General features: G+C 46.9%; 1 protein-coding gene across 1 annotated transcript in view; it reads left to right on the top strand.

The window, feature by feature from the left end:
• DCDC2C (doublecortin domain containing 2C) overlaps positions 1-8725 on the top strand; it is a 98444-nt gene extending 89719 nt beyond the window's left edge. The window contains exons 10-11 of the mRNA XM_057497579.1: positions 4910-4954; positions 8128-8725. Coding sequence (XP_057353562.1) covers positions 4910-4954; positions 8128-8151 — 69 coding nt within the window. The 3' untranslated portion in view covers positions 8152-8725. The remainder of the gene's footprint in view (positions 1-4909; positions 4955-8127) is intronic.
• Positions 8726-12044: the final 3319 nt, after the last annotated feature.

Below are 12044 nucleotides of genomic sequence, written 5' to 3'. Positions count from 1 at the left end.
GGTGAGCAGGTGCGGGGAAGGAGCAGTGGACCCCTGGTAATGCCATGGAGGCTCGTGACGCAGCCCCGGCCGGCCGCTGCCCACGTCAGCCACGCAGAACGTTTCTCTACTGAATGTGCATCTGATTCACCCGAGGATAAGGAAGACGGGAAGAAAACCAGATGGTTCCCACTGGCCTGGGGGCTCGGGCCCTGCCCCAGACACCCGTCAGCATGCAGTCGCACAAGATATTTTAGGCAATAGCTTAGCCAGTTGGTGTTTCTTTGGGTGCTATAAATTATGAGTGCTGTTATTTGAGATGTTTAATTTTTGGCAAATCCATTTGGTGATATTTGGTGACCTTTTACTTAGATAAAAAATGACGCCTAGGATGGAGTGTGGTGCTGAGGAGAGTGAGCCCTGTGCCTGTGTCCGAGGACCCGGCGGCAGCCCGGCCCCACTATCCCGGGCTGGTGTCCACTCAGATGTGTCGCAGGGGCGCTGGGCGCTCAGTGTACCAGACACTCACTTTGATTCCCGGGTCTGCTGCAACTTGTCACGGGGCCTGACTCTTCCAAGGTCCTCGCTGGACTGGAGAGAGTGTGCGGACAGCTGCCCGTCCCTTGGTGCCACGGCTGGTGCTGAGGCTGGGCAGAGAGTCCGGAGGGTGGTGCCGGGGCAGCAGCCATGGGGAACGGCGCTCAGCGGTCACTGGGGCTACGCGGTGTGATTGGCTTTAATTGGCTGGGGGTGTGAGCTCTGAACCCAGCCTCATTGCTGTTAGAATGTGACCCAAAGGCTTCTGCAGGAAACTGGTCACTATGCCTTTTCCTTCTTAGATACTCCCTTACTGCCGAACATAACCTATTCCTGAGAACCAGCAACTTCTCTTCTTGTGCTAGAATGCATTTCCTGCACAGCACCTCACCTCTCTGATGCCCCTCCACTCTCTTAGGGTGAATAACCTGGGCCTGATTAAACCACCTTTTGAGGATCCTCGAAGTTGTTTCCTAGTGACTATAAAACAAGTTGGGTTTGTATAGCAGCTTCCCTTCAGTGTGGAAGGCCATGCGCTTTACGCATGGGGTGCATGACCAGGGCTGGTGCCCTTTGCCTTCCTGTAGCCATAAAAACAAGGTGCAGGCTTTCTCTTCGTTCTAGACAGTGCACCTCCAAAATGGTCCTGGAGAAGTTCTTATTATTAAATCAAAGTTGGAAGGAGGATGTTAATATGTAGTTCTATAAAATTTGCTTTGAACACATTTGAGAATTGAAAAGGAGAAGCAAAATGTTAATCAGAGGAACTGAGCATTAAAATGAACCTTACTCATTCAGTTCACCCACATGTGCAGGGGTACGTGTAGAGGATGTAGGGTTCGGGGGCAAGTATGCGCCCTGCCCCCTGGCTGTCCGTGGACTCAGAGCTCGTCCCCTGACCTCTATGAACTTTATTTCCTGGTCTGCAGAGTCTGTAGCACCTGCCTGCTGTGGTGCCAAACGAGAGAGGTGACCTAAAGGTGTATTGAAAACTCTAAGACCATCTGCAAAGGTGAGGTGATGCGTTCTCCGCATCTGCCCGCGGGTGTTGTCAGAGCGGTCGTCACCCCTTGGCTTGGCTGGGGCCCTTTCTGCCTATCGGGCCTTTATCAGTGTGCTCCATCTCCAGCCACCTCCGTCCTCTAGGTGACATTTCATGGTTCCTGTGTGCCAAGCAGGCCAGAACATCAGCCAACAGTGCCCGGTCGGGAATGCACTCCTGTCTGTGCCACTTGACACACATCTAGTTCTGGGCCAATTTCAGAGGCATGGCACCAGTGGCAAAATTAGCTATTATTCCTTTCGAATTAGACTCTGGTATGTTGTTATCAGTGTGAGGAAAGGAAGAATAAATAGCTTCTGACACGACTGAAATTTCGACTAGGAAAGGGCCTGAAAGGTCCAACGGCCAGCCTGCCCGTCTCCTTTGCACCTTCTCTTCTGAGGGAGTTGAGGCCCACTTGTGGGAGGGCACAGGCGACTGTGCCCAGCACTCCTCTGAAGACTTCTCTGGGTCTTATTTTTTTCATATTTAAAATAAAAGATAAGGACCAAGACCATTGATTTTCCATCTTTGTAAGAAAACTTCACAGTGGAGAAATCTGATGGGCCTACCCACCGAGTGATCAAGGTCCCTATCAGCCGTGACAGAGTGCCGTGGATATGACGAGGCTCCGGTACAGTGAAGGGGGTCCTCATCTCTCTGGCATTGCTCCCCCGAATCCACAACCCCAGTCCTTTCATGAGAAAATATTGAGCACACCCAGATTGAGGGGCGTTCTACGAAATACCTAGTCAGTGTTCTTCAAAAGCATCAGGGTCATGAGAAATCAGGAGAGACTGAGAAACTGTCCAGGGGAGACTGGGAGACGTCCGGCTCAGTGCAGCGTGCTGCCCTGATCTGGGTCCTGGACATGAGTGGGAACGCTACCGAAATACAAATAAAGTCTGTAGTTAATAGTGTCATCTGAGTGTCAGTCTTAGTTCGTGGATGCACCATGGTTAGGTAAGATGTTTACCTGGAATCATATATGGACCTCTTCGACCATCTTGACGACTTTCCTGTAAACCAAAAAGTATTGCAAAATAAAAAGTTAAAAGAAACAGTTTTTCCTCAGTGGACTACTGTGAGGAACCCCAATCTCAGGGTCCAGGGCAGGGCCTGGGAGCAGGACAGAGAACAGGGTCAGTGGATGTGAGGAGGCCAAGGGACTGAGCAGCCATGATGGGAAGTTTGTCCCCAGTGGCTGAGATGCCCAAGGACTGCGATGGGGCTGCCCTGTAGGCAGATGAGCCAAGGGACTCGGGTGCAGGAGAGGGCAGACTCCTCTTCTGAGGGCGAGGACCGTCTGAGGACTTGAACTGCAAAGACGCTGCAGGCTGTAGGGAGGAGGCGGGGAGCAAGTCTGGAGAAGGCGACGGGGAGCAAGCCGCAGCCAGCCCCTGGGGGGCGGCTGGGAGGCCGTCCCAGAGGTGGAGGTGTGCAGTGGGCCACCTGCTCACAGGCACAAAGCGAGTGTGCCTCTGACCCAGCAGGCCGCATCTGGACGTTCACCCTAAGGAAGTAAGATCGGAGGTCCGGTCTGTCCTGCCACCAGACTCCGTCTGCGTTACAACTCACAGCAGCATGTGGCGAGTCTGTGACTGAGACCGAGTTCCATTTTATTTTTTTTTATGTTTTACAGATTTTCTGATAAGCACGTTTGAATATAAAAAAACTAAAATTATTGTAAGAGTAACATATATCCCTACTGGTTGCAGGAGAGCTCACAGGTTAACATTATTCTAGGTCCCTGGATGGACAGAAATCCTTCGAGCCACCATCCATGATTTTATGACTTCAAACTACTTTTTGGTTTCCTTTGTAACCCTCTATAAGGACTTGGTAAATGTTTTTGCTGATTTATTTAAAAACATTCTGGCCCACAGGGAAATCAGATGCCTAGGTAACAGTTATCAAATACAAAAATTAAATACTGTCTAACTTTGGGCTTCTAATTTTTCAAAATGAATTATACTTTAAACCAAAATGTTCAGTTTATTTTCACAAATTTGAGCCTGACGTCTGAATTCATGACTAGCAGCTGCTGTGCATTCTCGCAGTCACAAAAAATAAGTGAAAATGAAAACTGGGTTTCAAAGCAAGTGCTGAATACAGTACCTACAACATGTGCGGATCACATCCTACTTTAAAATGGACAAGCGGTGGAATTCTTGTGGGCAAAGGCCGTGGTCGTTCTGACCTCCTCCAGCTGTTGTGCTTAAGTCTGATTCTTGGTGGCCTCTGACCTCCGACAACTGTCATCCAAACCAGCCGTCTCTTGAAACTTTTCATTCTAGTTCATTTTTCTCTCTGCCCCAGTTTTCAGATTCTCCGGCTTGCTGCTGCTGGCAGTTTAACATCTCCAATCAACTCCTCTAACAGCTTCTCAAATTTCTTCTCCAGTGACTGTCAGCTCCCCGAGATGCTCTTGAACCTCTTTTTCATCTCACTTGCCAAAATGTCAGGGTCTTCAGAACAGCTTCAGTCTAATTTTTTTGGCTCCTGAGTTCAATTTAACTGAAGTGCTTATTAGCAAAAATATTTCCGTGTTAATTATACTGGTGGAAAACCCTGACACAGATATGCCTAGGAGCATGTATTTATAATAGAACAAATATTTTCATGCTATGTCAGTGAATTGGCAGAGTCTCCTGAACTTCAAAATACCTGAAATCAAAGCAGAATTATCAGATAAGATGTTAAATGGGGCCGATCGGCAGCGGTTTGATCGCATTTGTTTACGCTGTGTGGATTAGTGTTGGATCTTGCAAGTATCGATGGAAATTATATATTTCCAGTGGTAGTATTTTTCATCATAGACTAAATATTCTATTTTTATTGCTATTTACTATTGAGGTTTTTGAAAAGCAGCTGCTGTCTGCGTTGAGTTGGTGTGCATTTCTGGTGGTTTGTAGGGTGTACCCAGCACCTGCTCTTTACAGTTCACTGACTGGTGTAACTGGAGATACTGCTACTTACTAATTTTGTGTGGAGCAAGGGAAATGCCACCCTATGCCCCCGACTGCCCACAGTGAGACTGCATGAGGAAGGATTAAAAAAAAAAAACACAAAACACCTTAATGAAAATATGCTTTTTTCTCAGCGGAAGAAAAGTAAGAAGATAAAAATTCTCCCAGTTGCCCTGCAATCTCAGAAGCTAGTCTGCATAATGTTGGCATGACTTCCTGTATAATAAAGCACGACTATACTTTTACCAAAATTGGCCCTAAAATCTCTCCAAATAAGTCAACTTGACTGCATTCCAGTAACTCCTTCAGCGAGAGACCTTAGATCCAAACCTCATGGTATGTAAGTCAGTTTATTAATATCTGGACTTTTCCTTCTGTTTAGCACCTCTCGAGAACCTCTGCAAGAATGAAGTGGTTCCGGTTCCTGGTAAGAGAGTAAATCATCGATGAGCACTTGTGGGACGTTGTGACACAGGCGGGTGACGGCTCTGTGCTCACTTTTCCCATTTGTGGGCTTCCACTGAAACGTCCCCTCGCTTCATTCACTGCCCCCTGCCCTTGGTGCCCTCCCGCCTTTCCACGGACTGGTGGCCTTCCATTTGTGTCATCTGACAAACTGCTCACCCTCTTGTGGCTGTGCACTGATCCCTCTAAGCCACATTGTGTGCGGCACAGTTTCTAGGCCAGTCAACATGCAATGGTCGGATACACTGCTTTGTGGTGCTGTCAGCAACAGTTCAGTTCAGGTGGGCTTCTCATTGTTCAGTCATGCAGTTATTTTCATATTTTGACTGCATTTACCTTTATAATATTTTGTAGGGAAAAAAAAAGTAGAGAAGAGAAAAAAATAAAACTCTTGAAACTTGTGATGAGAAGTCCAGGTTTCAGAGAGGAGACCGCAGACAAATAGGTGCCGTGATACCAATGTCGCAGCCCATTATACAGGCCTGTTGGCTTATGGGCTCAGCCCTGAAAGAGGGCGTAGAGGGCATGTACGCAGGGCCATGAAAATCTCACGGGCGATTGCATTTAAAAGGCAGAACTCAGAGGTTTTGGAGATTCAGTTTATTGTATATGGATATAGGACCCATTATTTTACTTTTTAGTAATATTCAATGTGATTTTAAATTACATTTTATGGTACTATCTTATTCATGTAAACATTCTTTAATATCTTAATTCTGTTTTTAATTTTGCATATTTGAATTTTATATGATCCTGGGAGGCTTTATATGCGGGACTAGGGCCTGCCCCTTCATTCGTTATTGATTCTATTATTCTCTCACTTACCAAATATTCTCCGAGTTCTTCCATGTGCTAGGCTGAGCTGGCATTTGAGAAACAAACATTAGCAAGGCGGTCACTGCCTCCACGTTGCCGGTCGTCTGGGGGGACAGGCAGGCTTTGCTCAGAGAAGCATGGCTGGCTGCCTGCAGGAGTGGGTGCTTAGCTAGTGCCGAGCAGCGAGTTCTGGGGCTCACGCAGGCAGCTCCCACCCTTGCAGCCCTCACAGCCCCTGCCCCTCACTCGGCATTTACTCCTATGCTACCTTGTGATGGTTTTGAGGTTTTCTTCTATACTTGTGCCCCCTCCATTTTTCACTATTTAACTTTTATGTGATCATAATGAGCATCATAACATGTACATCTCAACCTTTACAGCCCACGGTATGCTTCCATTCACTTTTCCCTGTAATCCTACATTTTTAAAGACCCATACTTTACTCCTATTTTTGAGAAAGGCATAACTGAAACTCAGAAAGTGAGGTGACTTGTCCAAGATGGTTCTGAAGTAGGTGGAGGGCCCGGGGCTCCCACGTTGCTCCGTCATTCTTTAAAAACAGAACAGAATGGTACCGCACTGCCAGTTCCGTGCTGGAGACAGGGCAGCGTCAGTGTCTCTGTTCTAAAGAAGGGCAGGTGTACAGGGCTTTGGGCGCAGATGGATAGACACACACAGGTTTGTACTGGACTCGTTAGAAACTTCCTGAGAGGTAAACAGCTGCCTGTGCCCGGGAGAGAGGCTGCAGGGGTTTACAGACCTCGTAAAGGCGGAGATCGCTCAGTGGATTGCGGGGGCCCGGTGGGAAGTTGCCCAGTAGGCAGTGCTGAGGGGCGCTGGGCAAAGGGGCAGCGAGTGTGGGCCGATGCTGGTGGTGCACTGGGAGGGGCGCAGCTGGGAGAGGGGGAAGGTGGAAACACAGACACCGGCAGCCCTGCAGGCCCTGTGTGCCGGTGGGGGGAGCAGGCTCTGCCGAGCCGTGGTGAGGGCACCCCCGCCATGCAGGGGCTTCCCACCATCAGCGAGCAGCCCGACCGCCGCGCCCTGTGGGCTGGGAGTGACTTCTCCTCCTGGCGGTGACTCGGGGATCCTCAATTTACTTAGGCTGCTATTTTCCACATTGGCCCTTGAGTTTGCTCCGGGATTGGGGGAGTGAGGGGCAGGTTCCATCAGACATTAGCCACGTAGGCCCAGAGGGTGGCAGGTCACCCACCTCAGCCCTTCGGTCAGAACTAGACCCCCACCCCCGACTGCCGCCCCTGCAGGCTGGCACTCTGCCCCAGGGAGGGGGGCACAGCCTTGGTCCACTGGCCGTCGATGCTGTGCCCTTGCGTGTCCTCCTTAGGGTCTGGTCCTTATCCTGTGGACGGTGTTAAAGCAGGGAGATGATATGACCCAATCTATGTGGGAAGGTGGTCACTCTGCCATCAGGGCACAGAGGTGGAGCACCCCCTGCACCACAGCTTTCTGTCAGGTGTGCGGGCGGGGCCAGGTGGGGCTGCCCGGGGCAGGACAGACCTCCGGGAGGGCACCAGGCTCGGCCGCAGGATGGAGGTGCCAGTGGCGATGGCGATGAGGCTGGTGGTGGGGTTTCTGGATTGGGGTGCATGGCTTCTGCAGACCAGAGGAAGAGTAGGCTTGGAGGGACGGTAGCAGGCAGGTGGCGCAGTCAGGGACCCGGCTTCTCGCAGGTTCTGTGGGGCCTCTTGCTGAAGATGCCCACCCACATGTTATTTCCCGTGGTGCTTCGGCAGTTCAGGGGGAGCCCTGGATTCCCTGGGCCAAACGGTGCTCCTGAGAGCAGGGGAGGTCGGGGCAGGTTGGTGAGCACAAGACGGCCTGCCTGTGCCCTCCCGGCTGTTGCGTGTGTCGGGGCCTCTTCCGGAGGGAGGTGCCTCTGGACCGCCGGGCCCCGAGTCCTTTCATGCTGCTGAAAGTGCCTTCCTCAGGACTCCCAAAGGGAAGAGTCTTTCCTACGGATTTTCACTTTTTAAGCAACTAACAGATTGTATCTGTTTAATTGATACTTGGCACATCTTTTATCCTTGCTTCTCCTGGGGTCTCTTCTGTCCTGCCTATTTTATGCTTGTTTGAGATCTCATTGCCAAATGAGACTGAAAGTGATAATATATAATATATATAAAAGCACATTGTAAGTGCAATACCCTAAGTGAAAATTGTTTTTATTACTGTTATCACTGTCACCGTGAAATCAATGACACAGTAACAGCGTTTGTCATTTTATGATTTATTGCACATTGGTTAGATGGCTACCGTGTTTATTGGCGATTGTGTTTTATTTTGTTTACTGAAAACAAGAAAAAGAACCGCATGACATTCTAGAAAGCAAACATACCCGTGTGCTACCGGAGACCCCAGTGACAACGGAGGACTGCAGAGGAGCACCAGTGGGGCCTCAGGCCCAAGAACCACCACCAAGACGATCAGAAGAAAAGCCAGAGGAACAGCCACCCCTGGACAGCCACCCCGGGGACGAGCACCCGCAGAGCAGATGAAATGCCACGGAAACAACGTCAGCCGGGGTGCGGCGAGCGACAGTCAGAAGCTGGAAGGATTAGAAGGCAAATGCAAGTACGATTAGATGTTATTTTTCACATCATGCCGAAGAGGTATGTTAGTAGAATATTAAAACTGTGAATTTCGTATATTGGTGGACAGACATAAAGTTTTAAAAAATGGTTAAGACTAAATTCATCTGGGATTCCTTCCTCTGTTCCCTGAGTGAGAGGCAGGGAGAGGAGGGACGTGGTCAGTGACGCGTCATGTGTTATCTCCGCTCAGCTTTCCCTTAGATCATCTGCCCAAATCTGGCATCCAGTGACCCAGCCATCCTGAGAATGACACTTCGCTGCAGAGTTACCTGCAAGTTCTTTTTCCTATTTAATGTGCATGAAGGCATCTGATGATCATTTTACATATTACACGCAAACATATACATAATATATGCATATGTATGTATACACCTTGTATGTCAGAAATACACAGTAGAACCTCATGGGATGGTACGTTCTTGGTGACTAAGAGAATAGATGTCCAAGTCAGATCACACAAGTTTGGCTCTCCACTCATTAATGCATGAACTAGGCCTGTGCCTCAATTTACCCATCCATAAATTGGGGCTCATAATACCTACTCATAGGTTGTTGGGGCAATTTAAAGCAATAACGCTATCATGAAGCTCTTACAATAGCTCTGAACACACGGAAGGCACTAAAGAGCATTACCTATTACTCTCATCTCTTTTTCATTGTCTTTTTTGCTATTAAATGAGAGAAGGCAAGCAGATTATTCTACCTAGAGCTTCTGCTGAGATTATTACTCTGACTTTGAGGGTAACAGCTTCATGGCCGCCAGAGCAAAAACGGCATCAAGGATTTGGGGATTGCCAAGGGCTGGTTAAAATCAAACCAGTTCCTCACCATCTGCTAGTTAGTTATACGATGTTGGCATGTGGAGGGAGAAAGGAAAGATATTATTTTATCGTATTTATGGTTTCTTGACATTAGGCTTAACCATATAGCATTTGTCACCTTAAGGAGAACATTGTGATCAAATGGAGACTGTCTCCATCTCCTCTTTAGCTCTATTTTAGTTACTAGGTTTCTGGTGAAGAGCCCATCGATTTTGAGCTAACTCCAATTTTAGTACATATTTTGGTGTTTGAGAAGAACCCGAGAGTGGCATTTCCCAACCCTCTGTCCCTGTGTCCTGGTGCACGCCCCCGAGGAGAGAGGATGGATGAGGGGGAAGCCTCGGTCTGGTCCAGGCGGGTCTGGTCCAGGCGCACCGTTCCTGACGTGTGGTCTTGAACATTCCCTCATCCTTTCTGAACATCATTTGTCCTCTGTAAGATGAGCATGATAATGTTAGGGCCGGAGCAAACCTGGAGACCACAGACTTCACACGACCATGAGGTCACTGCAGGGCCTGGGAGGCTGGTCAGAAGTCACACGTGACCTGCAGCTTGTGGGCAGCAGGGGCAGGACCTGAACTCATATTTTCCTTTCTTCCTTAAAAAGTACTAGTTCCACATCCACTATAACGTTCAACCTGACTTAGTATAGAATTATTGTATGCATCAGATGAAAGCAAACACTCGGAAATTTGTAGCACTGTACTGGGGTAAGAGAGATTCAGTTTATTTTGATGGGCATGTAAATGCTGCTTCATTTAAAACATGGCATCTAGATGATGTCCACGTCCCTATTTAAGAGTGGTCTCAGTGCCAGGGGGATGGATTACAATTACATAGCTCCTTAAGAGAGTTAGTCAGTAATAAAACTGAACAAAAAAATGCAGATTCTAACAGTGCTGTAGTGTCTTAGCACATTTACAGAGGTGGGGCAGGGATGGGAAGGAACCCAGGGACAGCAAGAGGCATCTTTAGATCAACTGCAACGAGACGGCGCTGAGGTAACTTTCAAATGAATTCCAAATTGTTTTCTGTGTCAGCAGCTGCCAGGCTGCAAACTCCTGTCTGGATGAGCTGCGATTAGCTTTCGTGTGTGACTGTAGATCCTGGTTCTCAGCAGGCCACAGGCTGCAGCCCAGAAAAACCCCCAGAATCCAGACTATCCAGAAATACCAGCTCCTGTGGGACCGAGAGTAAAATACAGCCCAAGAGCAGCTTTGGGAAGTTTTCTTGTCTGTGTCTTTCAGACGGCCTGGAGTGCAGACAAGTAGAGTGAAAGGCCATGTTAATATCTGCGTGAAGTCGATTACCTTCTATCACCAAGTTTCTGTGTCAAATACAGACGTTCTAACAGCAAGATCACATCTGGGGGACACAAGCCCCCGCAGGAATGTCTTTACGAAAGCTAAGGATGAAGATTTCCAATGGGTCCATATTGTTCTGATTCCTTTTCTCGGTCATATTTCTTTTTAGTAAATATTTAAAAGAATGAAATGCGATTCTTTGTAATTAAGCCTCACAAGGATTGTTCAGCAAACCAGAGGAATTTGGAATAACCCATGCACATTTCCCCTCATTTTTTCCCTTGGAATGTGTATTGGAAGGTGTTTCATTTTACACACATTTTGTTGGGAATGCGTATTGGCAGGTATTGGACATTCTCACAAAGAAGTATCTAGGATCTCTGCTCTATGAAGTTTGAAATACGAAAATAATTCTGTCTTCTGAATGATTAATTCAAAATGAGAAGAAAAATATTCCAAGGTTAGCTGGGAAAAGGATTTTACTAATTTATTTACTTTTTTTTTTACGAAGACAGAATTGATACCCATGCAGCTGAGTGCAAAGGTTTCTTTAGCAAAGATATTATTTTCAGCAAATGATGTATGCCTCCAAATCAGTCTGCTCGTCTGTGGACACTTGATGAATTTTGGGTTGGTTTTGTTGAGTGCACAGATAGCTTTTATCTCTATTTTGTTTGCATTCTAGTCATACTTAAAGAAGCTGTAGGCTGTTTACCTGTACATTTTGGTTTAAAAAATTCATGTGCTATAACAAGGCTAACTTTTTGCAACACAGACTTCAATGTCATTGTCTCCACAATACTGGATGGAAATGTATTTATAGTCATAATTATTGTTAAATAGTTAAAATCATTGGCAACAGGCTTGATAGTTTCAACTTCTTATATTTTTACTGATGCTTCAAAAGGTTTTAGAAGTTGGTTTGCCTTAAAATTTATTTTAACTTAAAATGTCAGCTTTCTAAATTGTTCTGAAGCTCATATAACTTTCAACGACGGCTAGATTTTTTGTGTTGTATGGGCCCATTTCCAAAATCTTAAAGAATTATCATAGCTTGTGATTCCATGTTCACACACTCTAAATCAAATTAGTCTTTTATAAAAAATGGAATATGAACTCTTTTTCCTTGTGATTTTTTTTGTTGGAATTGCTCAGGGCTGCTGTGTTAATTCCCAAAATGTGAGTCGGAATGCCCAGCTCTGGTACACAGCACATGTTGAAATTTCCTCCCTAAGCACACGCAAATGGTTCCAGGTCTCAAGCATTTGGAAACATACGAAGGCTTTCAAGGATTTTTTGCAACTTTAAAATGTATTAAGATTCATTTGTTTCCCTATTAATTGGGTAATTCTGTGTGCTTCTCTGTGTGTGTGTTTGTGGGAAAGACATAAGAGGAAAATCTTTTTTTTGTTCGGTTTTACTAAAGCCAGAAAGTGGAGCAGGTTTGAATTCTGTTGTATGTATTCCTTTTCTCGTCTGCCTAAGATACACCAACTAAC

The sequence above is a fragment of the Manis pentadactyla genome, chromosome 2, assembly GCF_030020395.1.
Source record: "Manis pentadactyla isolate mManPen7 chromosome 2, mManPen7.hap1, whole genome shotgun sequence".
Taxonomy (NCBI): Eukaryota; Metazoa; Chordata; class Mammalia; order Pholidota; family Manidae; genus Manis; species Manis pentadactyla.
Note: the sequence above shows the minus strand (reverse complement) of the source record. Positions and strands in the feature narration are given on the sequence as shown.